Here is a 27,981-nt window from a genome sequence, read left to right on the forward strand (position 1 = left end):
AGGGAACCATCATCTGGGACCAGATCAGATGGAGTTGTCTGTTCCACTGGGCAAGATCAGATGCTGCAAGAGTCTGGAATGCCCCATTGTCTCCCCTGTGGAGTCCTATGAAACCCGTAGAAGAAATCACGATAATGCCCCATTTTTCTTTCATGCTGAAAATCGAATATCCCCCAAAGTCGGTAGGCCAGTCACAAACTGATCTGGAAAACTAAAGAAATGTAATGGCTTTCTGCATCCACTGAAATCACCACTGTAGAATCTGCTTTTCTCAGGGTTGCCATGGAGGTAGAGACAACACTTCTATTATTGACAACAGAGTGTCATCCCCAAATACAGCCTGGGAAAAAACACTGGGTAAGATCAGTTTCAACCAAACAGGATTTTAGAGTAAGTATCTTATATCGGACATCCAATAATGAGATGGGTCTATGAACTGGGAAGCTCCTTCTACTCACCAGGTTTGGGTAAAACTTAATATTTGCCGAATCAAAATAGAAAGGAAGCAATCATTGCTGGTTTAAGGGCAACTAGCTTGTGGGGGCCCACCACAAATGACCCCTTACCTGTGTTCACCATCCACCAACTCTGGTGTGCAGTCCTATGTCACAGTGCAGGCATGCTGCATCTCAGAGTCCCAGCTGCTGCACTGCAGTTTTGCTGTGTGCAAGGTTGTGGAGACATGCATACAGTGCGACTGTGCACTTCAGCAGCAGCTGGGAACACTGACTGACTGCTGCCTGCACTGTGACACAGGAGACCTGGTACCCTGTGTTACAGTGTAGGCAGCAGACAGCGATTCCGGCAGATGCTGCTCCACAGAGACCCAGCTGCACTGCAAAGTCACACTGTGTGCAGGGTCTCGGAGCTGGTGTACCCCACTGGGGGCTATGTATGGGGGGGTGGGGTGGGGGGTGTGGCAGGTTACCTCCCCTTCCACCCTGGCATGGATTTCAATAATGTTCTTACGTACATCATGTAAAAGTATCACAAATCATGTCTGATAAGATCTTGTAAAACTTTCCAGGCAAGCTATTAAAGCCAGACACCATCCTTTGGATCTCTGACAGACTCACCCACTTGCTGAGAGCCAATGTCTCCTAAGTGTGGAGAGCCTTTTCAGCTAGGTAACAAATCCTTGGTCAAGTGGTTAGATGCACAACCTTCCTATCTAACAAGCTTTCACTAACATTTATCTTACACGCATTTCAGCCACAAATCTCAGACAACCTTCTGCTCTAGCTTCAATAACCCTTTAATATTGTTGATGTTTTAAATCCTGTGGGCTAAACTGTAAACACCTCTTTAGATGTGCTTTGATATTTATCTTACGTTGGTATGATCCATCTCTTGTATGTATGGGAAGACACAAATGTTAAAGATATGTGCAGACAGTATTGTAATTATATTGATATTAAATCAGTGTCTTAAATAATGTTTACTTTACTGTAAACAAGACCAGCCAACCCTTTTACGCTCTTAGAGATAATTCCTAAACAATTTCATGAACTTTACAAGGAGTACCACCAAGTTTAGTGTGTGTGTGGAAAATGCACTTAATTTAAAAAATGTATATCCACAAGGTACTAGTTTGTGTAACGTGGTTGCTGTAAGGCTCATGCAGACCTTGCACCCTTGTTCTCTCAATGAGGTTGATGAATCTAAGCAGAGAGTTTAAATTGTATAAAAGCTGGCCACGTTTCTCTGATCTTCACAACGTGCAATATCTTGTGTTGCACTGGGCACCTTCCATCAGCAACTTATAAAAAGATAAAGTAAAGTTTTGCATAATTCAGAGTTTCTTTTTCTTCTTCTTTTTAGACGTATTTTCGGTTGTTCCATCCGCTACACTAGCTTCCTTTGTTCCTCGTTTCTTGGCGATGGTTTTGTCGGCCACAGTTTCCATAGTGTTCCAGACCTCATCTTCCTCTTCGTCTTTCACATCCTGTGCTGGGAGTACGATCTCTTCTTCCTGCAGGTTTCAGAGTGAAAGCGGTCACCTACTTTTATCATGATCACCCTTCACCTATACATTTACACCATCCAGTCCCTCAGTTATTATGCAGCAAAAGTCACTTATTTGGATGGTTTCACAGGTTATTAGTAATTGAAGTTTAAATTCTCCCACTAAAAACACACAATGGATAGCTTAGCAGACCTCAGCCAAAAATGGATATATATTGAAATCTTACTTTTTGAACATCTATTGCATCCTCCCCATCGCTATTATGGTCCCCCAATGCCCAGTTCCTCTTTCTGACCCTTCCCCAGTCCCCTCCATCATACTGTAAATCTTATTGCCAGCTACAAGTCTAATGTAATCGAAACCATATGGAATTGATGCACAGGCAGTGGGCAGAACCTTTGGCGATGTTGTCAGCCAGCTGGTATAAGCCGATGATGGCACTAGAACAGTATAACACACACTCTGCACATGTGAAGACTGTACCCTAAGGAAAGAGAAGTGTGTGCATAGTAACACCTGTCCTTCTACACACCTGTAGTAACATATCAACTTCCCATGGCTCCACTATAAAGACACCACCTACCCACACTTCCCCCTGTATGTAACACATTCCCCCACACATTTCTCACCTATCCCCACAGGCAGGGAAATGTAATCTCGCTCACAGTAATAAAGTGGGGGATTGGCCGAGACTCAGATTGCAGTGCATTTACTCTGCCAGACTGACCTCACTGACAAATTGGCAATTGTCACCGCTGCCGCCGGGCTGGGCCCCAACAGAGAGACCACAAAAATAGAATTTTAATTACCTACCGGTAAATCCTTTTCTCGTAGTCCGTAAGGGATATTGGGGAGACTTAGTACGATGTGGTATAGACGGGGTCCAAAGGAGCTGCTGCACTATAACTTTCTTCACTGGGTGTGCTGGCTCCTCCGCTATATACCCCCTCCCGCAGGCAGTTATAGGTAAAACAGTGCCCGAAGGAGAAAGGACATATATGAGAGAAGGAACATAACAATGAGTGGTGAGATTTATACACCAGCACACCACGAACATAAGGGATATTGGGGAGATTTAGGGGGTCATTCTGACCCGATCACTCGCGGCAGTTTGTCGCAGCACAGCGATCAGGTCAGAAACTGCGCATGCGCCGGCACATGGCAGCTTTCGTTACCTAGCGATTGCCTCTGAGACAGAGGCAGTCGCTGGGCGGGAGGGGGCTGAACGGCAGCGTTAAGCTCGGCATAGTTGCAAGGCCGAGACTCCACGGGCAGCCGCCCAGGAAGAGCCCACCGAATGTGTAGAGTGGGCCTTCAGAGACATAGGAACAGGCAAGGCTACCGACACATAGACCAAGCTAGGGCCAACAACATCACAGTCTTCCACGTGAGGTACTTGTCTTCCTCCATCACCAGAGGTTCAAACCAAGACGACTGTAGAAATTCCAACACTATATTCAAATTCCAGGGTGCCGTGGGCGGCACAAAAGGGAGGTTGAATGTGAAGTACTCCCTGCAAGAAGGAATGAACTTCTGGCAACACTGCCAATGTCTTCTGAAAGAAAAATTGAGGGCTGAAATCTGAACCTTAATGGAACCCAGACGTAAGCCCTTATCTACACCAGCCTGCAGGACCCGTAGGAAACAACTCAAGTGGAACTCCGCAGGCTGATACGTGCATTCCTCGCACCAGGAAACATCTCTTCTCCAGATATGATAGTTTTGACGTCACCGGTTTTCTGGCTTGCACCATGGTGGCAATTACCTTTTTGGAAAGGCCATTGTGAGCTAGGATGTTCTGCTCAACCACCATGCCGTCAAACGAAGTCACCGTAAGTCCGGGTAGACGAACGGTCCTTGTTGAAGAAGATCTTTTCTTAGTGGTAGAGGCCAAGGGTCTTTGACAGACATGTTCAGAAGATCTGCGTACCACGCTCACCGAGGCCAATTTGGGGGAATCAGAATTGCCTGGACCCTTTGATTCCTGATTCGCTCGAGCACCCTTGGGAGCAATGGAATCGGAGGAAACAGATAGATCAGCTGGTAAGGTCAAGGCGACATCAGTGCATCCATTGCCCTCGCCTAAGGGTCCCTGGTTCGGGAGCAGTACCAAAGGAGTTCTTGTTGAGTCAAGAAGCTATCATGTCTATCTGAGGAGAGCCCCACCGGTCAATGATCTGCTGAAACACCTGATGGTGGAGCCCCCACTCTCACGGGTGGAGGTCATGATGACTCAAGAAGTCCGCTTCCCAGTTGTCCACTCCCAGAATGAAGATTACTGACCGTGCTCTTGCATTTCTTTCTGCCCAGAGGAGTATCTTTGACACCTCTTGCATGCAGGCACTGCTCTTTGACCCTCTTTGCCGATTGATGTACACCATTGCTGTGGCGTCGTCCGACTGTACCTGGATCGCTTGATCCCTGAGAAGAGGAGAGGCCTGAAGCAAAGCATTGTAGATCGCCCGAAGTTCCAGAATGTTGATCGGAAGGAGGGCTTCGTGGGTTGACCACCTGCCCTGGAACTGAGCCCCTTGGGTAACAGCTCCCCATCCTCTCAGACTCGCATCTGCTGTGAGGAGGATCCAATCCTGAAACTCCAGCCTTCCAGGAGACTGGAAGACTGCAGCCACCACAGGAGGGAAATCCTGGCCTGAGGTGACAGCCGTATCATCCGGTGCATCTGAAGATGTGATCCAGACCACTTGCTCAGGAGATCCAATTGAAATGTTCTGGTATGGAACCTCCCATATTGGATCGCCTCGTATGAGGCAACCATTATCCCCAACAATCTTATGCAAAGAAGGATGGAAATTCAAGCAGGTCGGAGAACCAAATTGACCATCTCCTGAAGTGTTCTCGCCTTGTCCTCTGGTAGGAACACCTTCCGGGCCACAGAATCCAGTAACATCCCCAGTAACAGGAGCCGCTGAGTTGGCTCCATGTGGGACTTCTGTAAATTGAGGCTCCACCCATGGTGTGATAGAAGTTGGATAGTGTGGTCAATATGGAGCAATAAAATCTCCCTGGATCTTGCTTTTATCAGAAGATCATCCAGGTAAGGGACCACATTGACCTCCTGGACCCGGAGCTGGAACACCATCTCCGCCATTACCTTTGTGAACACCCTCAGGGCTGTGGACAGGCCAAAGGGTAGTGCCTGAAACTGATAGTGATCGTCCAGTAGGGCAAACCTCAGATAAGCCTGATGAGGTGGCCAAATTGGAATACGAAGATAACCGTCCTTGATATCCAAGGAGACCATGAATTCCTGTACTTCCAGGCCCGCAATCACTGCTCTTGAGGACTCCATTTGAATTTGAAAACCTTTAGGCAAGGGTTCAAAGACTTGAGATTCAAAATGGGTCTTACAGAACTGTCCGGCTTCGGTAACACAAACAGGTTGGAGTAATAACCCTTTCCTCGTTGTGGTATTGGTACTGGAACAAGGACGTGGGACTGGACCAACTCTTGGATGGCCCGTTGCAACGTAACTTGCGTATCCTCCAAAGCTGGTAAGCTTGATTTGAAAAATCGTTGGGGAGGAGCACCGTTGAAATCCAGCTTGTAGCCCTGAGAAATGAGGTCCCTGACCCAGGTATCCTGGCAGGAACCCTCCCAGACGCGGCTGAAGTGACGCAGTCGAGCTCCCACCTCGAGATCCCCATCAGGGTGGGTGGGCACAGTCATGCTGAGGACTTGGTGGAAGCAGAACTGGTGCTCTGTTGATGAGAATCGTAGGTCGCAGGTCTTCTCGTCTTACCTCTGGTTCCTCTAGCCGTATCGGAGGCACCTCTGGCCCTAGAACGAAATCTGTTAGACTGAACGGACTGAACGGATGGCCCCGGGTAGGAACGCCTAGCCAGCGGGCCCGCAGATTAGAAATCCACGTATCCAACTCAACCCCCGAAGAGCCATTCCCCAGAAATGGGAAAAGATTCCACACTGCGCTTGGATTCTGTGTCCACTATTCATTGATGCAACCACAAGGTCCTGCGTGCCGACACTGCCATGACATAGGTCCTAGCATTAAAATTGCCCATCTCCTTGAGCGTGTCACACAGGACGCGTGCAGTGTCCTGAATGTGCTTCAGTAGAGTCACCGTAGTGACCAGAGGCATATCCCCGCAGAGGCCTTCCTGAATTTGAGTAGTCCACGTATGAATGGCATGGGTCATCCAGCAACCCGCTATGACCGGCCTTTGCGATACACCTGCTGTTGTGTAGATAGACTTTAGTGTAGTCTCTATTTTTCTGTCCTCAGAGTCCTTTATGGTAAAGGAGCCTGGGGCAGGCAAAACCGCCTTTATAGACAGTCGAGAGACTGATACGTCAACCCCCGGGGGTTCTTCCCAGAATTTCCTACATTCAGGAGCAAATGGGAAAGTGTGCAAAAATCTTTTGACAACTGCTATTTTTTTTGTCTGGATTTTTCCAGGCTAACTTAAACAGGTCATCTAACTCTGCAGAATCAGGGAAAGTGACATTAGGCTTGTTCTGTGTAAAGAAAAACGACTGTTGTGACGCAGTGTCCTCTATAGGGAGTTTTAACATGTCCCGTATAGCCAGAATGAGGGGTTCAATACCCAGAGCAGAAGTGGAATCCCCATTAACGGGATCCAAGTCCTCCCCATCCTCCTGTATATCTTCATCTGAATCAGAGAGTAGAGCAGGTAAACCATGCTTTTGTGGTCCTGAGTTAGAGACGGGGTCTGTGTAACATCTGCCCTGGAAGCTAGGTCTGCAACAGCCTGTTGTAGTAGCGGAGTTTTTGGAGCATTAGCAGTGAGTTCTGATTACATATCAGACATCATATTTTTAAGGGCACCTAGCCAGGAAGGCTCGCGACCCTCTCCTCCAGCCCCCTCACTGAGTTGGGAGGATTGGCTGCATTGTTCACATGATAGAGAATCAGATAAGGGAGAGAATCTGGTGTGGCATAAACTGCATAGTTTGTGTTTACCCATGTTCACAGTAAAGCACAATCACATATACAGACAAGTAATAACTAGCAAGCCTGCCCCTTACTGTATGTGAGAGGGAGATAGAGAGATAGGAGACCAGCACACCCCAGCTACACAGCCCCAGTGAGGCTGTAAGCTGTTATATCACAGTGAAACACCTATGATTACTGTCCTTTATAGGACACAGATTGTGTACAATAGCGGCTCTCCCCCTTTTGCTACACCCTGTACCAGTTTTCCAGCATTTTCTGAGTGTCAGGAGGAGCTGTGTGTGCCTGCTGCAGCTGCTGTAAGAAGAGGAAGGCACCAAAATACCGCTGGTCCCGCTCTGAGGTAGCTCCAACCACCCCAATGGTGCCGGAGCTACAGTCATTTTTTATACTGACAACGAATCCCAAATAGCTTCAAATCATCACACAAGTGCTAGTTTAAGCCACCGCTAGCTAGTGTACACAGGGGGCTATTGCGGGTCCCCCGCCCAGGAGGGTCCCGTATGCCTCCCCTGCGTTTCAGCCGCACTTTGAAACAGGGGATCCCCCTAGCGGGACCCCCCGGTTTGTACTCACCACTGGCATCACCTTCAGGCTAATGTTAGGGGTGTGCGGCGTGCTGCGATTGCGGCAGCTAAGGCGCAGTGCCCGCTGTACAAACAACCTCTCAGGACGGTGGTCCAGCAGCGGAGAAGCGGCTCTGACACCTTGCAAGGCCGGTGACCGTCCCCACCTAACTCCCATGGTGCAGGTATTCTCTTGACCAAACAGCATACCGAAAATAAAGATTTAAAATAAACTGAAGAAAACTCTCTGGAGCTGCAGAGATGTGCATCCTCTCCTGAGGGCACTTTTTTCTAAACTGCCTGTGGGAGGGGGCATAGAGGGGAGGAGCCAGCACACCCAGTGAAGAAATTTAAAGTGCACCGGCTCCTTTGGACCCCGTCTATACCCCATCGTACTAAGTCAACCCAATATCCCTTATGGATGCTAGAGAAATGTGGGACAGTGCAGATACAGGGCAACAAAGGCGCTGGGACAGAGCTATTATAGTCGTATTTCTGTTCCACTGCCCTGTTCCCTGGAGGGGCTGAATTAAATGGTGACGCAGGCCTCGTGTATCAGTGTTCTATGCAAAACTTTAATTGTCCTTTAAAAATAAGGAAAATGTCCATTCGTCCTTTGCTCCTCCACATGAAATGTAAAACGGCTACACTTACCTCCCACTTGTCACGCGATGTCAACAAGAGACAGTTTAACCGTGACTTCAGATACACCTATAGAAGCAAGAAAGAGTGAGGCAAATCTAGAAATAAACGGCTACTGAACTCTTATTGTATTGTAGAGAATAGTCAGCATTAAAATTCTGCAACTCAGTATTAAGCTAAATGAAATAAATGGAGTCATTTTTTTTATATTTTTTTTACACTTTCCAGAAAACTTTAATCACTATTTTTGAATCACCATTTATGAAGAAGCCTCATGCTAGTAATAATAAGATTTTACTCACCGGTAAATCTATTTCTCGTAGTCCGTAGTGGATGCTGGGGACTCCGTAAGGACCATGGGGAATAGCGGCTCCGCAGGAGACTGGGCACAGCTAAGAAAGATTTAGGACTACCTGGTGTGCACTGGCTCCTCCCACTATGACCCTCCTCCAGACCTCAGTAAGGATACTGTGCCCGGAAGAGCTGACACAATAAGGAAGGATTTTGAATCCCGGGTAAGACTCATACCAGCCACACCAATCACACCGTATAACTCGTGATACTATACCCAGTTAACAGTATGAACACAACAGAGCCTCTCAAAAGATGGCTCAACAATAACCCTTGTAGTCAACAATAACTATATACAAGTATTGCAGACAGTGCGCACTTGGGACGGGCGCCCAGCATCCACTACGGACTACGAGAAATAGATTTACCGGTGAGTAAAATCTTATTTTCTCTGACGTCCTAGTGGATGCTGGGGACTCCGTAAGGACCATGGGGATTATACCAAAGCTCCCAAACGGGCGGGAGAGTGCGGATGACTCTGCAGCACCGAATGAGAGAACTCAAGGTCCTCCTCAGCCAGGGTATCAAATTTGTAAAATTTTGCAAACGTGTTTGCCCCTGACCAAGTAGCAGCTCGGCAAAGTTGTAAAGCCGAGACCCCTCTGGCAGCCGCCCAAGAAGAGCCCACTTTCCTCGTGGAATGGGCTTTTACAGCTTTAGGCTGCGGCAGGCCAGCCACAGAATGCGCAAGCTGAATTGTGCTACAAATCCAGCGAGCAATAGTCTGCTTTGAAGCAGGAGCACCCATCTTGTTTGGTGCATACAGGATAAATAGCGAGTCAGTCTTCCTGACTCCAGCCGTCCTGGAAACATAAATTTTCAAGGCCCTGACTACGTCCAGTAACTTGGAGTCATCCAAGTCCCTAGTAGCCGCAGGCACCACGATAGGTTGGTTCAAGTGAAAAGCTGATACCACCTTAGGAAGAAACTGGGGACGAGTCCTCAATTCTGCCCTATCCATATGGAAAATCAAATAGGGGCTTTTACATGACAAAGCCGCCAATTCTGACACACGCCTTGCCGAAGCCAAGGCCAAAAGCATGACCACTTTCCACGTGAGATATTTTAAATCCACGGTTTTGAGTGGCTCAAACCAATGTGACTTTAGGAAACCCAACACCACGTTGAGGTCCCACGGTGCCACTGGAGGCACAAAAGGAGGCTGAATATGCAGCACTCCCTTGACAAATGTCTGAACTTCAGGCAGTGAAGCCAGTTCTTTTTGGAAGAAAATCGACAGAGCCGAAATCTGGACCTTAATGGAACCCAGCTTTAGGCCCATAGTCACCCCTGACAGTAGGAAGTGCAGAAATCGACCTAGCTGGAATTCCTCCGTTGGGGCCTTCCTGGCCTCACACCACGCAACATATTTTCGCCATATGCGGTGATAATGTTGTACGGTTACATCTTTTCTAGCTTTAATAAGCGTAGGAATGACTTCCTCCGGAATACCCTTCTCTTTTAGGATCCGGTGTTCAACCGCCATGCCGTCAAACGCAGCCGCGGTAAGTCTTGGAACAGACAGGGCCCCTGCAGCAGCAGGTCCTGTCTGAGCGGCAGAGGCCATGGGTCCTCTGAGATCATTTCTTGAAGTTCCGGGTACCAAGCTCTTCTTGGCCAATCCGGAACAATGAGTATAGCTATTACTCCTCTTCTCCTTATTATCCTCAGTACCTTGGGTATGAGAGGAAGAGGAGGGAACACATAAACCGACCGGTACACCCACGGTGTCACTAGAGCGTCCACAGCTATCGCCTGAGAGTCTCTTGACCTGGCGCAATATTTTTCTAGCTTTTTGTTTAAGCGGGACGCCATCATGTCCACCTGTGGCTTTTCCCAACGGTTTACAATCAGTTGGAAGACTTCTTCCACTTGTGTCGCTTAACTTAGCCATCCAGCGACCTCGGTGCAAATTTTAGGAATAAAAATAATATTGTGAGATGTTCAGAATAGACTGAAAATGAGTGTAAATTATGGTTATTGAGGTTAATAATACTATGGGATCAAAATGACCCCCAAATTCTATGATTTAAGCTGTTTTTGAGGGTTTTTTTGTAAAAAAACACCTGAATCCAAAACACACCCGAATCCGACAAAAAATTTTCAGGGAGGTTTTGCCAAAACGCGTCCGAATCCAAAACATGGCCGCGGACCCGAATCCAAAACCCGAAAAATTTCCCGTGCACATCACTAAAAATGATAGGAATATGTAGATCATGAAAATTTTATATATCACTGTCACGATTTGTTTGTGTCTTCTTCATCTACCCAGCAGAACCTCAATCGAATCCAAACATCAGTGTACAAAGACGTAGGTACATGTATGTGTGAAATGTTCGTCGCAAATCAGACATTATAGGTCAAAGCAATGTCCCAGCATACTCTATAGGTTGAATGTTGTCCCACACCCAACCAGTGGTCCCATGACCGCCGAGTGCATATAGAGGATGTCTCGTCCTCCTTCCTGTCTTCCCCAAATATAGACAAGTGTCTGATTTGCAAAATTAATACATACTTGTGTCTAGGTCACCGATTATTGTATGAAATATTATTTTTTCTTATGTTAATAATTGATGGCAGTTATTGTTTGCTGCCAAAGGGTGGACTGTCGAAGTCAAAAATATTACATAGAAAGAACATACAAACTACACACATTGTGAGTCACTATACTTGCAAATACGCGCAACGAGCACAGCAATATATGGTAACACACGCATTTACACGGACATGCCAGAGATGGATTCGACACTTATTTCATACAGTACATAATTATAATATCAAGCGCCAGACATCATGATGATTTAAAATTATATAATGAAGTAATGTCATGTATGTGTATTATTTGAACGAAGCAAGATACACCTGTCAGATTTACTATTAAAGCAAGCAGATTAATGTGTAGATTCATTTGATACTTGTTATTAAGTTGTAGGACATTGCAACAAATAATTATGATTAAATGTATAAAAGCTAAAATCACTTTTATTAGAACAATAGATATTCCAAACAGGTAGTGGACAGGAAGCTCAGGTCAGCCCCTTTGGACGTCCCCAAGGCTGAACCTGTTTAGCATATTCAAAGAGACTAGTGACTCATCATGAATGAGTAAGTTCCCTCCCCAAAAACTAGATAACACATTGCTGATCACACAGGAGGTCAGTTGCTGTGTTTGGACTAGACGATGATGGAGTTATTGCCAGATCAGTTCCTCTATTTATTTGCTGAGAGAGATATTAAGAGGAGGATGCATTGAAATATATGGTAATTGTATCGCTGGCCTGTAACTGTATGTAACTAACTGTATGTAACTGTATGTTTTAACTGCTTACTGTGTGAGTGTAACCATGTAACTATAGGTATACTGTACTTTGTAATATATTGAATCCATATCCTTTTAATAACAAATATATACATCAATGAGCTTTGAAACTCAGCTAATGTGTGGGTGTATTGTTTTCTCTTATGGGATGCAGTGTTTTGCGATATATAGCGCACATTCATGGGATATGGTAATAAGATGCGCCTGGCGTCTGCAGTATATATTAGAGTGGGCATTTTAAATATTTGTGAGAAAGCAATTTGGCATTCTCAGTAGCAACTGGAACCACAATGGGTTGGTTGATATGAAATGCCGACACAACCTTCGGAAGAAACTGCTGACATGTCCGAAGCTCAGCTCTATCTTCATGGAAGATTAAGTAGGGGCTTTTACAAGACAAAGCCCCCAACTCCGACACACGTCTAGCAGAAGCTAAGGCCAACAAACTGACAGCCTTCCACGTGAGAAACTTGACCTCAACCTCCTGTAGAGGCTGGAACCAATCCGATTGGAGGAACTGCAACACCACGTTATAACACCTGCTTGCAGGAAGAGGAGAAAACGTCCCAGTTGAAACTCCACCGTAGGAAACTTCTTGGATTCACACCAATATTCATACTTTTTCCAAATGCGATGGTAATGTTTAAACCAGGCATTCCCAACCACGGTCCTCAAGGCACACTAACAGTGCATGTTTTAGTGATATCCAGGCTTCAGCACAGGTAACTTAATTAGTAGCTCAGTTATTTGGATTTAACCATCTGTGCTGCAGCCTGGATATCACTAAAACCTGCACTTGGTGTGCCTTGAGGACCATGGTTGGGAATGCCTGGTTTAGACGTTACTCCTTTCCTAGCCTGTATCAGGGTAGGAATAACCTTGCTCGGAATGCCTTTCCAAGCTAATATCGGACGTTCAACTTCCATGCCATCAAACGTAGCCGCGATAAGCGAACGGCCCCTGCTGCAGCAGGTCCTCCCGAAGAGGAAGAGACCTTGGATCTTCCAGCAGAGGACCCAGAAGATCCGCGTACCAAGCCCTTCTTGGCCAATCCGGAGCAATGAGGATTGCCTGAACTCTTGTTCTCCTTATGAGTTTTAGAACTCTTGGAATGCGTGGAAGTGGAGGAAACACGTATACAGACTGGAACACCCACGGAGTCACCAGGGCGTCCACCGCCACGGCTTGCGGGTCCCTTGACCGGGAACAATGCCTCCAAAGCTTCTTGTTGAGTCACTTGGAAAAGACCGTTGTAGACGGCTCTTCGTTCCAGAATGTTTATTGGAAGACTGGATTCCAGGCTTGACCACCTTCCTTGGAAAGTTTCCCCTTGAGTGACTGCGCCCCAGCCCCGGAGACTTGCATCTGTGGTTAGAAGGATCCAGTCCTGAATCCCGAACCTCGGTGCTGTGGAGAGGCCGAATGGCAGTGCCTGAAATTGATAGTGACTGTCTAAAAGTGCAAATCTGAGATAAGCCTGGTATCGGAATGTGGAGGTATGCATCCTTGATATCCAGGGATAGCAGAAACTCTCCCTCCTCCAGACCTAAAAATCACTGCTCTGAGAGACTCCATTTTAATTTGACCATCATCAGGTAAGGGTTCAACGATTTCAAGTTCAAAATCGGTCTGACCGAACCATCCGGTTTCGGTACCACGAAAACGTTTGAATAATAACCCTTTGTTTGCATGAGGTGGAACTGGGGAAATGACCTGTGACTTTTCCAATTTTAGGATGGCTTCCTGTAGGATAGCATAGCCCTGTCTGTCAGCAAAGCTGGCAGGCCTGATTTGAAGAAACGGTGAGGTGGAATATCTTGAAACTGGAGTCTGTACCCCTGGGACACAATATCCTGTACCCAGGGATCCAGGCCAGATGACCCCAAGACGTGGCTTTGGATTTTGCGCAACCACCTCTAAAGAAGGTGGTAGTAGGCTTGGACTTTTTTGTCTTAGCTGTCCGAATGGACTGCGACGCAGTTGAAGAAAATGGTCTCTTCGTGTAATGTGTAGCAGAGGTAAGGAAAGGAGACTGACCCGCGGTTGCCGTGGAAATCCACGCATCCAATGCTTCCCCAAATTGAGCCTGACCTGTGTAGTGTAGGTTCTCCACACTTCTCCTGGATTCCGCGTCTGCAGACCATTGGCGTAGCCAGAGTCCCCTGTGAGCTGCGACCGACATGGAAGATATCCGTGCAGTCAGCATGCCCATGTCCTTCATGTATTCCACCATGAACCCCACAGAATCCTGTATGTTACGTAAAAACAATTCAATGTCACTTCTATCCATTTTATCCAAATCCTCTAGAAATGTGCCTGACCACTTTACTATGGCTTTAGAAATCCATGCACAGGCAATAGTGTGCCTTAACGCCAACCCTAAAGCAATGTATATGGATTTGAGCATAGTGTCAATCTTACGATCAGCCGGTTCTTTTAACACGATAGATCATGGCACAGGTAAAACCACCTTTGACAGTCTGGAAACTGATGCATCAACTATGGGTGGGTTTTCCCATTTTTTCCTATCCTCCTCAGGGAAGGGAAAAGCAACCAGAACCCAGGATTTTTCAAATATAGCGTTTAATTCTTTAGACGCAGGGAAGGTCAGCGAGGCTTTCTTATCGTCTGTGAAGTAAGCCTCCTCAGGTGGTGGGTCAGTAATGTTTAACACATCTCTAATGGCATCAAAAATGAGCTGCAACCGCTTTGCAAGGGATGCCGCCCCCTTCAGCACGTCCCCATCACAGTCTGCAGTATCCGAGTCGGTATCCGTGTCATCTTGCATAATCTGGGCAAGTGCACGTTTCTGCGGGAACATGCTGGGGGATTTTGCCGGAAAAGGAACAGATCCTGCCCAAACTGCCATAGATTTCTTTAACACCTGAGTTTCAGTCTCAGTATGTGCTACCCTAGTAGAAATCTGTGAGATCATTCCCTTAATGCGGGTCAACCACTCAGGCTCAACAATAGGGATCTGAGACAAGACTTTACATTCCTGTGTACATTCTTCCTGAGAGGAAACATCCTCTGCAGCATATGACACAGAGTCCCTAGACATGGCTATGGGAGATAATAAACACCCACACACACACACAAGGAAATGTCAGACACAGTTTCCCGCCAAGTACGCCACAGAGATTGGAGCCAACCCACACACAGCGCTTCCTGAGTAGATAGAACACAACTACCCAGCGCTTACTGTGTACCTTAATAGACTACACAGTATTTACACAGCCTCCCCCCCCCCCTTCTACAAACCCCTGGTACCGCAAAGGATAGCTGGAATTGTTTGGAGGGACATCTCTCCCTGTCAGCGTCTGTGTACAGGAACTGCAGCCAGGAAAATGGAACTGTACGCTGTTGGGTCCGCTCGAAGGAGAAGCTCCGCCCCCTAAACATGGCGCTGCTTCCCACTCTTCACTTTCTTTATACTGGCCTGAGGATTATCGCTGGCAACGTTACCGAGGTCCCTAACAGCCATGGACCAGTGTAGGGTATAGGCGCTGGCTCAGGGCGCCCCTCACAGCGCCGCACTATGTACCGCTGAGCCCCAGAGCGCAGTTAGTACTGCGCTCCCACCCTGTTGCTGCCATCTTCACACCGGTGACTCACTTGCCACCGGAATCTTCTGGCACTGTAGGGGGGTGGCGGCATGCTGCGGGAGTGAGCGGTCGCCTGGGGCGGCTAGCGATCAGCACCCTCAGGTGCTTATGTCCTGTCAGCGGAGATAGTGGCTCAAAACCCCTCAGGGCGGACACTACTCCCCACCCCCCGACCCCCCCATAGTCCTACGAAGCAGGGAGGCTCTTGCCTATACTAACTCTTAGGTAAAAAAACAAAAAACAAAGATGCTCTAGGAGCTCCCCTAGCTGTGACCGGCTCCTCCGAGCACATTTTCTAAACTGATTCTGGTAGGAGCGGCATAGAGGGAGGAGCCAGCCCACACTCTCAAACTCTTAAAGTGCCAGTAGCTCCTAGTGGACCCATCTATACCCCATGGTACTAATGTGGACCCAAGCATCCTCTAGGACGTAAGAGAAACATTGTTATTTCTTGCTTGCATCCCTATCGGTAAGTTCTTACTATAACGTATATTTAAACAGGTAAGAATGGATATAACAAACACTGGTAAACAATATCAGCAGGTTATCAGGTCACCTTTACTGGCCCTCAGCTACAGAGCACCCTGAGCACAGACGCTACTCGGGTAATGCTAGTGGAGAACACTGTTTCATGCCCCTCTATGTAACTTTCCTCCACAGCGGTCTCTACTGATGATGTGTTTTGTTTAGATTTCCATGTCAATATTACCTTATACCCCTTTTCCACTTAAGCACGGGTCGCAGCCGTGTCGCCTGACACGGCTGCGACCCGTGCTACAGCCCCCTTTCAGCAGCGCTCACCAACCCGGCATATTGCCAGGTTGGTGACGCAGCTAGTGACGCGGCAGGGGCGGCGCTGGGAGATCACATGATCTCCCAGCGCCGCCCTCCCTATACACTGTGAACGGGAGCCGTGTCGCCTCGACACGACTCCCGTTCACACTAGACAGCTAGCCGGGTTAAACACGTGTTCAACCCGGCTAGCTACCCGGGTAGGATTCCCGGATCACTTGATCCGGGAATTTGCCAGGGGACCCGTTTCCACTAGGGAAAAACACGGGTAAATGCGCGCCCCCGCACATTTACCCGTGTTTTAAAGAGCTAGTGGAAAAGGGGTAGTCACCCTGCCTTACAGAACATCAGAAAATGATCACTGTTGTCACTGCAACTCCTCCCGATAGAAGCACTAACAGCACTAACAACTTCAACCATAGTAGACTAACCATCGGGCAACTGGTTCTGCCAGCACTTTCATACAAAATCAACTCTCTGTGCTTAAAGGTTTTCAAGATCTTCCCAAATTTAAATGTAAAATGTCCCCTAATACTAATTGCTACACTTGTATTCCTACCAGTGCCATTAGTTACAGCCTAATATATTTTAGGTTTTAGTTGGATATCCCAGGCAACCTGCAGAGTTCATATACAAAGTATGAAAAAAGGGAAAAGAAAAAGGTAAAATATAATCTAAAATGGGAGACTAGCTAAATGTATTACGTATCCCAAACATATACCTTGTGCAGCAGTTCCTTGTCATTTAAGTTATGGAGTCGCATGAACCTGTCCAGGCCACAGGAGGCCACAACAGGCATAGACTGGTGGACATTGGATGGAGCGTACAGAGCCGGCACTTCCTTTCAGGGCGCACCGGAGACGACCTAAGAGGAACAATAAATACAATTAATTGGAGTGAGGATGACAGAGTGAGGTAGGGACTCACATCCATTACAACAAATCGTTACCTTTCCTCAAATCGATCACACCCATGTTGCCATGAGAATTTCCAACCACTACAGACCTGTAAGGGAACATTTCAGTCAATTACAATACACAAGTCTGCATACAACATAACAGTATACATCAGAAATAAACCTCTGTTTTACAGCAAATTACCCCAACAGCCATAAACAACACAGTGAAATTTACAATCACAACAACTTCTAAAACTTTATCATTGTTGCCTTAATGATTCAACACTTATTGATTGGCTAAAAGCCTATAAAGAATTAGTCTCACTTCCCAGGAAGCAATCTACCCAATAGAGCAGCCTGTCAGTAAGAGCCTAGTAATCGCTTAATATATGTTATACCGCGCATGTGTTGTTTAAGCAGCTCCAGAATTGTTAATGTTAAGAAATGGTATGGGAGCACTGGTATATGCTATATTAATATCATTGCAAAGCTGAAAAGGGGGGGGGGGGGGGGGGGGGGGAATGAGTTTTATGGTAAGTACTTACCTTTGCTAAAACTCTTTCTGCGAGGTACACTGGGCTCCACAAGGATCGACATTGGGGTGTAGAGTAGGATCTTGATCCGAGGCACCTACAGGCTCAAAAGCTTTGACTGTTCCCAAGATGCATAGCGCCGCCTCCTCTATAACCCCGCCTCCTGCACAGCTCCTCAGTTTTTAGTTAACCAGCCCAATGCAGTAGCAGGAAGAGAGACGACAACAGTTAGTAGCCACAAACACCACATTCTCACGACAGGAGAAGTGTCAGCGGCGTAATGCCATACCACCCAAGGAAGCTAAGTGCGTCAGTGTGGGTGCCTTGTGGAGCCCAGTGTTACCTCGCAGAAAGAGTTTTAACAAAGATAAGTTCTTACCATAAAACTCGTTTTCTGCTGCGGGGTACACTGGGCTCCACAAGGATAGACATTGGGGATGTCCTAAAGAAGTTCCTTATGGGAGGGGACGCACTGTAGCGGGCACAAGAACCCGGTGTCCAAAGGAAGCATCCTGGGAAGCGGCTGCTAGAATACCGGCATCAGAAGCCACCTCTTTAATATAGTGAGAAGCTGTGACAATATATGACAAGCACCGTCTAGCATGGTCAGAAGAGATTTCAGCTTCAGCTCTAGGGCCCACGCTTCAATAGCTTCTGCAGCCCATGTCGCCCTTCCTTCCCCACGGCGCTGGTCACTCGTGATCGCGGTCCTCATTCTCGGCCGGCTTCTAACGTCAACCGGAAGTGTTTGTTCCGTGACTTCTGGTATGACGTAGTTCCGTTCCCGACAGCCAACGCGTTTCGTGATACATCACTTTGTCAAGGTTCACGAAACGCGTTGGTTGTCGGGAACGGAAGTACATCATACCGGAAGTCACGGAATGAACGACCGAGGAGGACCGCTATCACGAGTGACCACCGCCGCTGGGAAGGAAGGTAGGATAAGGACAGCAAGGCAGGGACACCACCTCCTTTTCAGCTTTGCAATGATATTAATATAGCATATACCAGCGCTCCCATACCATTTCTTAAGAGCCTAGTAATGTCACCCCTGTGGAGGCGGGGCTCTCTTCCAACAGGCTGCGTCTTGTCACGCCTTTGCTCCATGAGCTTCTTGTTCACATGAATGACACATTGACGGATCAGTGGTTTTGATAACACTTGAAATGGGTAAAGGGGACATCAGTTGACTGTTACAGACCATCAGGTTATCCCCAAGTAATTAATATTCATTATTATAGGCAGACTAACCCAGTAAAGGATCACAACCAAGTCCTTAGCATAGAAGTTCTGAGAAAGCAAAGCACACAGAGACTTGCTGTAAAATGCTACATAAAATGCTTTTGATATCAGGCATCAATAAAACGTTTAACTCAAGTTTGGCGTTTGCATGGCGAAAAGGCTACTGCTGCCACCCAGCACGCATCTCAGTATAGTTACCACTTTGCTCATACACACAAATGTAATTTGCATGCAAGTCTTCTGAAATTACACCGGCATTCCGTGCACAGAACGGGTGTGGTATGGAAGGTAGATAGTAACTAGGTCAACCACTATTGGTCGACAATACCTAGGTCGACAGGTCAAAAGGTCAACAAGAGTTTTTTATGGTTTTCTTGTGTCGTTTTCTTCTTAGAGTGACCGGGATCCCAAATTAGTGCATCGCGTTCAGCTCGCCATGCTTTGGGAAAGGTGCCTCGCTCTGCTACCGATGTGCTCTGCACAGGTTACCGTTCCCAATTGTAGTCCACGTGGATCGTTAAGTATGAAAAGGTTCAAAAACAGAAAAAAAATCGTGAAAAACTCATGTCGACCTTTTGACCTAGAAACCCTGTCGACCAATAGTGGTCGACCTAGTTACTTTCGACCTATAGACCGGATCCCGCACAGAACTACATGTGGATATATGCCAGCATGGGGCTGGGTATCTCTATACGGACATAAAGTATAACCCCTATTCATACTCCTGGTTTCATAGCCATTATCATTAGCACACATGGACCAATCCTATGTATGGGGCAAGAGGTGTAACTGATATGAGATCTCTGCTTACCCACAACTCAGTATAGCCAGCAATTCTGTCTACATGCCCACGCTATAAAAAGTCTACATACGCACGCACATACATGCCACCGTGTTATGCCCATTCAGTCGCAAGTTGAAATAAGAGATGAGATGCGTGGGACTCAGAATCACTCAGATGTATATGTGCTATGCTACGGAGCGAGTACAGTGCTGAAAACTGCTAGATCCATACACACGGACTTACTGTATGTGCAACTCTGCATCAGTAATTCAGTCATCTACCCTTCTGACTAAAAGAAGTGCAACACTTTTACAGTATCGTACTGAATAGTTCTGTGCAGAGGACTTGGTCATATAAAAGGAAACAAATATAAAAGAGCATTAGATCCCTTAATTGTAAAGGTCTAGCTTTTCCTAAATGCAGCATATAAAATGAAAATATTCAACAAAGAACTTGAAAACAAAAAAAGACAAATATTCCTAAAGTTGCAAAGCAACAGTGACACAAAAAGGGACTAATCAGGAGTATCAACCACTATTCTGTTAAAAAGGTCAAACAAATGGGAAATAAACACCACAATACACAAAATCATTTATTGATACCTAAATTATAAAATTGCGTAGAAAGACACTCACAAAATAACAGAAAAATAAATTTTTAGAAAAAAAGAACTACAGGACCTGCCATCCGGAGTGATGCTCAGAGCAGTTAATGGATCCTCGCCAAAAAGTACCTCCAAAACCGGCCGTCTTTGTGGGCAGCTGGGGTCATAGATCCTAACCTATGGGAGAGCAGCCTCAATGTAAATATGTAACAGTTTTTATTGTTGTACAAGTGCTGTACATTCCCATTGCAGAACAGTTTAGTTCACTACATGTGTGACAAATCATAATCCACCATATTTGACAAGAAAAAAACAAATATGAAAACTGCTCCAGCGTATGCATTATACAGGCTCAAACACAAGTACTTAACCAAAACAGGTGGATTTTTGTGTAAGCAAATAAGAAGTGTCATGATAGACTTACAAGTGTTAACACTTTTTCTCAAAGTACACACGGTTCCACACGGAAACATCAGGGTGTAGAGTGGATTTTGATCCAGAGGCACCAACAGGTAAAGCTTTAGCTGTCCCAGGATTCATAGGGGCCTCCTCTATAACCCCGCCTCCAGGCACTGAGCGCTCAGTTTTAAGAACTAGTCCAATGCAGGAGCAGGCAAGAGAGAAGGCAGATGTTAGTAACATAAGAACACATTCTCACGACAGGAGAAGGTACCAGTGGCTAATGCCATACAAACCCAAAGAAGCTAGGTGCGTCAGGGTGGGCGCCCTGTGGAACCCCGTGTACTTTGCAGAAAAAGTGTTTACAATTGTAAGTCTACCATAACACTTCTTTTCTGCAGCAGGGTACTCAGGTTTCCACAGGGAAATATCGGGGATATCCTAAAGCGGTTCCTCAAGGGAGGGGAGGCGCCTTAGCGGATGTGAGAATCCGGCGTCCAAAGGAAGCATCCTGGGAGGCGAAGGTATCAAAGGCATAGACCCTAAGAAACGTGTTCACTGAGGACCATGTAGCTGCCTTGCACAACTGTTCTGTGTACGCACCATGGCGGGTCGCCCAAAAAGGTCCAACAGACCAAGTAGAATGAGCCTTAAGCGCAGCAGGAGATGGGAGTACTGCCTACGCATAAGCTTGTGCAATCACCATTCTAATCCATCTGGCCAAGGTTAGCTTATTCGTAGGCCAGCCACGTTTGTGGAAACCAAACTGGACAAAGAGGGCATCTGACCACTTAATAGAGGCAGTCCTCTCCACATAGACATGAAGAGCCCTAACCACATCCAAAGAACCTTCTTTGGCTGACAAGTCCAAAGAGATAAAGGCCGTTACCACAACCTCTTGGTTCAAGTGAAATGATGACACCACCTTAGGCAAATAACCTGGTCGAGTTTGTAGAACTGCCTGGTCACGGTGAAAAATCAGAATGGGTGGATGACAGGACAAAGCGCCTAAGTCTGACACCCGTCTTGCAGAGGCAATAGCCAGCAAGAACAGGACCTTGGCCGTGAGCCACTTAAGGTCCACTGATTCAAGAGGTCCAAAGGGATACTCTTGTAGGGCATTCAGAACAACAGACAGATTTCAAGGAGCCACAGGGGGAACATAGGGTGGCTGAATACGTAGAACGTCCTGAGTGAATGCATGAACATCAGGTATAGAGGCAATCTTGCGCTAAAACCATACCAACAAGGCAGATATGTGGAACCTTGAGGGAGGTCAGACGAAGACCTAAGTCCAAGCCTCTTTGCAGAAAAGCCAAAATTCCGGAAGTTTTAAGTCTACCGGCGTCATAATTCTTATCGGCACAGCAGGTGAAAGGAGGATTTTGGCACTTTCCGATAAAACCCTTTTTCGGAAGCCATAGGGGACACTGGCACAACTTCAAGACCGTGGGGTGATGATGGCGGCTAACAGGGAGCTGGCACTTTAAATAATTCAAGAAGTAAAAGAGGCTACTCCCCCTCTATCCCCCATCATCCCTCAGTTATGAATTAGCCGAGAGGAGATGGGAACAAGAGAACAGAACTATACGAGGGAAGACAGCACATAATCAAACAGAACAGAACAACAATGAAGGCAAGAGAACCGTGACGGGCGGGCGGCCAGTGTCCCCTATGGCTTCCGAAAAAGGGATTTATCGTAAAAAGTACCATAATCCTCCTTTTTCTGTCAGCCACTAGGGGACACTGGCACAACTTCAAGACCGTGGGGACGTCCCAAAGATTACCCCCTGGGCGGGAGATCGTTGAGGAACTTCCAAAACAAGACGGCCAAACCATGAAGATGAAGCCGCAAAAGTATCAAACTTGTAGAAATTGGCAAACGTATAAATACTGGACCAAGTGGCTGCTCTACAGAGTTGAAACTTGGTAACCCCCTACTAGCTGCCCAGGAAGACCCAACTGAGCGTGTAGAGTGGGCCGCAATGGATAATGGAGGTCGCCTACATTAGTGTAGATAGGCTTGATGAATAATCATCCGAATCCAGCGAGCCAAGGTCTACTTAGTAGCAGGCCACCCTCGCCGCGGAAGATCATAAAGCACGAATAAAGCGCAAGTCTTTCGTAACGGTGCTGTCCATTCCACATAGATCTTCAACGTTCTCACTACATCCAGAGAAGGTGGTGTCTCAGAGTCCTCCTGAAAGGACCGTACCACAATCGGCTGACTGATATGAAAAGATGACACAACCTTGTGAAGAAAGGAAGCATGTGTTCTCAACTCAGCCCTATAAGGCTGAAAAATCAAGTAGGGAGGCGTGCAAGAGAAGGCACTTAACTCAGATATGCTCCGGGCTGAAGCTATGGCTAATAGAAAAACAGTCTTCCAAGTAAGATAGTTGATATCTGCGTCTTCCAAGGGTTGAAAACAGAGTGACTGCAGATAATCCAGCACCAGATTCAAGTCCCAAAGAGCTGTAGGGGGAACAAACTTGTAGGAAAGTTTGTACATCCGGTAGGAGCGCTAGGCGTCTCTGAAAGAAAATCGATAAGGCAGATACCTGAACTTTCCCGGGGTCCTAGACGAAGTCCGGAATCTAAACCTGCCTGAAGAATGAGCAAGAACCATGAGAGATGAAAAGAATCTGATTGAAACCCTTTTTCGGTCACACCAACAAATATAAGAATGGCAGATGCGATGGTAATGGTCTGCAGTAACAGGTTTTCGTGCATGCAACATCCTGGGAATCAGACATTATGGAATCCCTTTGCGTTTTAGGATGTCTGCCTCAAGAGCCATCCCATTAAAACGTAGTCGTTGTAAATCTGGATACAGGAAGGGCCCTTGTTGGAGTAGATCCGTTCGCAGTGGTAGAGGCCAAGGATCGTCCGCTAGCAGAAGGCGCAGGTCTGAAAACCAAGCTGACCAAGGCCAATCTGGTGTCACCAAGATCACCGTAATTGACTCCTGTTTGATTCTCTTCTCTTGAGAATTCAAGACAATAGAAGAAACACGTATACTAGATCGTACAGCCAAGGCACGGCCAGAGTGTCTACAGCTTCCGCCTGAGGATCCCGTGTTCTGGAGATGTATCGAGGAAGCTAATGATTGAGATGGGACACCATGGAATCCACCTCCAGACACCCCAAGCGCAGTGTCAGAGCATCAAACACCTCTGGGTGAAGTGCCCATTCTCCCGTATGTAGATCCTGGTGGCTAAGGTAGTCTGCTTCCTAATTGTCTACTCCTGGAATGAATACGGCGGAGAGGACTACAGCGTTGCGTTCGGCCCACTGGAGAATAAGTTTCACCTGTCGCATTGCTTGGTGACTATCAGTGCATTGTAGATAACTCTCAGTTCCAACACATTTATTGGCAACAGTGATTCCTGTGGAGACCAATGGCCCAGAAGATGGAAGTCCAACACAACTGCACCCCATCCCCTGATGCTGGCATCCGTCGTTAGGACCATCCAGTCCCATACACTGAACCGCCTGCCCGCAGTGAGATTGTGCAGTTGAAGCCACCAAAGAAGCGATATTCGCATCTCTGGAGTTAGTCGATCTAACTGTTGAAGGTGTAGATGCGACCACGACCATTGATGTAGCAGATACAGTTGGAAAGCATGCGAATGAGAACGTCCAAACTCCAGAGTTTCGAAAGCTGCTACCATTTTCCCAAGCAAACAAATGCATTAATGGACTGATACCAGCCTTGGCTTGAGGACAGCTTGGACCAGATTCTGTATACCCAGAGCTTTGTCTTGAGGCAGAAAAACTTTCTGGCCTTTGGTGTCCAGGATCACACAGAGAAACTGGATACGCTGTGACGGCTGAAGGTTGGATTTCTGAAAGCCGATTATCAATCCGTGTTCCACTAACACATTGTATAGCTCATGCTCCTGGAGAATGAGATCTGATGGAGCTTTGAGGAGGAGGTCGTCTAGGTATGGTATTATTGTGGCTCCCAATGATCTGAGGTGAGCAATCATCACAGACTTGACCTTGGTAAGGCTCTGAACTGAAAATAATCCTGTTGAATTGCGAACCTGAGAAACGCTTGGTGTGGTTCCCATATCGGAATGTGGAGATATGCGTCCTTGATGTCCAGAGACACCATAAATTCCTTGGGTTCCAGGATCGAGATCCCAGAGTAGAGCTAGTCCATCTTGAACCAGTATTAAGACAGAAACTGATTTAACGATTTCAGATTCAGAATTGGTTGCACAGTACTGTCTGGTTTTGCTACTACGAAAAGATTGGAATAGTAACCCTTCTTTCGTCGAAGCCATGGTACCGGCATTAACACAACCGATTCTACCAAGGACTGTATTGCACCTTGTTGGCCCAAACGTTTGTCCAGAAGAAGTGGAAGACCTGTCGTAAAATATTTCTTTGGCGGCAAAACTTCGAAATCTAACTTGTACCCTTGGGAGGTGATATTACAAATCCATGCACTGTCTGATATCTTGAACCAGGCATCCTGAAAGTTTTGAAGCTCCCTCTGTACTTGGGCCCCGGTGGGAGGGGAGGGGAGACCGTCATACCAGTCTTTTCTGCAAGCTTTGGGTCTTGACGACGAGCAGCGACTGGTTGCTTGCAATGACCTCTACCTCGTAAGGGTGTAACTCTTCCGCGTCCTCTAAAAGGCTTAGTGGAATGAAAGGACCGAACTGAAATTCCAGCATAAGAGTGCTTAGGTGGTGGCGGAAGGGTTGGTAAAAAGGTAGATTTACCAACCGTAGCCTGAGAAATTAACGAGTCTAGTTCTTTTCCAAAAAGAATGTCACCTGTAAACGGAAGTGTTTCCGTTGCTCTTTTTGACTTGCCGTGACTGAAGCCAAAGAACTCTTCTAGCTGTAATAGTTGCTGCTGAGATTCTCGAGTTAACTTGTCCGATATCGCTAGCCGCTTCTTCTAGGTATATAGCCGATTCCTTAATATGTTCCGCTAAAATCAATAATTCTTCTAACGGAACCCCTCTTGTAAGTCCTTTATCAATTTAGTGGCCCAATGCTCCACTGCCTTGTTCACCCAGGAACTTACCAAGGTTGGTCTAAGTGAGACACCTGCGGGCGAACAGATGGACTTCAACATGGTGTCCAGCTTCCGGTCAGACGGGTCTTTCAACGAAGTTGCTCCCAGAATAGGTAATGCAGTCTTTTTGGACAACCTGGATAGAGAGGAGTCCACTCGAGGCAACATCTCCCATTATTCCGTCATGGCTCATGGAAAATAAGATTTTACTTACCGGTAAATCTATTTCTCGTAGTCCATAGTGGATGCTGGGGACTCCGTAAGGACCATGGGGATAGACGGGCTCCGCAGGAGACATGGGCACTTTAAGAAAGAATTTAGGTTCTGGTGTGCACTGGCTCCTCCCTCTATGCCCCTCCTCCAGACCTCAGTTAGAGAAACTGTGCCCAGAAGAGCTGACAGTACAAGGAAAGGATTTTGGTAATCCAGGGCAAGATTCATACCAGCCACACCAATCACACCGTATAACAAGTGATAACAACCAGTTAACATTATGACAAATAACAGAGCATCCGGTCAAACCCTGATGCAACCATAACTTAACCCTTATTGAAGCAATAACTATATACAAGTATTGCAGAAGAAGTCCGCACTTGGGACGGGCGCCCAGCATCCACTTCGGTCTATGAGAAATAGATTTACCGGTAAGTAAAATCTTATTTTCTCTAACGTCCTAGTGGATGCTGGGGACTCCGTAAGGACCATGGGGATTATACCAAAGCTCCCAAACGGGCGGGAGAGTGCGGATGACTCTGCAGCACCGATTGAGCAAACACAAGGTCCTCCTCAGCCAGGGTATCAAACTTGTAGAACTTTGCAAAAGTGTTTGAACCTGACCAAGTAGCCGCTCGGCAAAGCTGTAATGCCGAGACCCCACGGGCAGCCGCCCAAGAAGAGCCCACCTTCCTAGTGGAATGGGCCTTAACTGATTTCGGGAGCGGCAATCCAGACGCAGAATGAGCCTGCTGAATCGTGTTACAGATCCAGCGAGCAATAGTCTGCTTTGAAGCAGGAGCACCAAGCTTGTTGGAAGCATACAGGATAAACAAAGACTCTGTTTTCCTGACCCTAGCCGTTCTGGCTACATAAACCTTCAAAGCCCTGACCACATCAAGTAACTCGGAATCCTCCAAGTCAGTAGTAGCCACAGGCACCACAATAGGTTGGTTTATATGAAAAGATGAAACCACTTTCGGCAGAAATTGTGCACAGTTCCGCAATTCTGCTCGATCCGCATGGAAAACCAGATAGGGGCTTTTATGTGACAAAGCCGCCAACTCTGACACATGCCTAGCCGAAGCCAAGGCTAATAGCATGACCACCTTCCACGTGAGATATTTCAACTCCACCGTTTTGAATGGTTCAAACCAGTGGGATTTCAGGAAACTCAACACCACGTTAAGATCCCAAGGTGCCACTGGAGGCACAAAAGGGGGCTGAATATGCAGCACTCCCTTTACAAACGTCTGAACTTCAGGTAGAGAAGCCAACTCCTTTTGAAAGAAAATGGATAGGGCCGAAATCTGGACCTTAATGGAACCCAATTTTAGGCCCAAATTCACTCCGGACTGTAGGAAGTGAAGGAAATGGCCCAACTGGAATTCCTCTGTAGGAGCATTCCTGGCCTCACACCAAACAACATATTTTCGCCATATACGGTGATAATGTTGAGCTGTCACGTCCTTCCTAGCCTTTATCAACGTAGGAATAACCTCATCCGGAATGGCTTTCTCTGCTAGGATCCGGCGTTCAACCGCCATGCCGTCAAACGCAGCCGTGGTAAGTCTTGGAACAGACAGGGCCCCTGTTGCAACAAGTCCTGTCTTAGAGGAAGAGGCCACGGGTCCTCTGTGAGCATTTCTTGCAGATCTGGATACCAAGTCCTTCGTGGCCAATCTGGAACAATGAGTATTGTTCTCACTCCTCTTTTTCTTATTATCCTCAGCACCTTGGGTATGAGAGGAAGAGGAGGAAATACATAGACCGACTGGAACACCCACGGTGTCACCAGGGCGTCTACAGCTATCGCCTGAGGGTCTCTTGACCTGGCGCAATACCTCTGTAGCTTTTTGTTGAGGCGGGATGCCATCATGTCCACCTGTGGCAGTTCCCACCGACTTGTAATCTGTGCGAAGACTTCCTGATGAAGTCCCCACTCTCCCGGGTGGAGGTCGTGTCTGCTGAGGAAGTCTGCTTCCCAGTTGTCCACTCCCGGGATGAACACTGCTGGCAGTGCGCTTACGTGATTCTCCGCCCAGCGAAGAATTCTGGTGGCTTCCGCCATCGCCACTC

General features: G+C 47.0%; 1 protein-coding gene across 1 annotated transcript in view; it reads right to left on the reverse strand.

Annotated features, from left to right (window-relative positions):
- Window positions 1–1,237: 1,237 nt before the first annotated feature.
- The window catches only part of WDR74 (WD repeat domain 74), a 92,069-nt gene continuing 65,325 nt past the window's right edge, over window positions 1,238–27,981 (reverse strand). The window contains 6 exon segments of the mRNA XM_063945010.1: window positions 1,238–1,972; window positions 8,138–8,194; window positions 16,914–17,000; window positions 17,002–17,057; window positions 17,142–17,197; window positions 20,330–20,430. Of these exon segments, the coding sequence (XP_063801080.1) occupies window positions 1,793–1,972; window positions 8,138–8,194; window positions 16,914–17,000; window positions 17,002–17,057; window positions 17,142–17,197; window positions 20,330–20,430 (537 nt within the window). The 3' untranslated portion in view covers window positions 1,238–1,792.

This window comes from Pseudophryne corroboree, chromosome 11 (genome assembly GCF_028390025.1).
Source record: "Pseudophryne corroboree isolate aPseCor3 chromosome 11, aPseCor3.hap2, whole genome shotgun sequence".
Lineage (NCBI taxonomy): Eukaryota > Metazoa > Chordata > Amphibia > Anura > Myobatrachidae > Pseudophryne > Pseudophryne corroboree.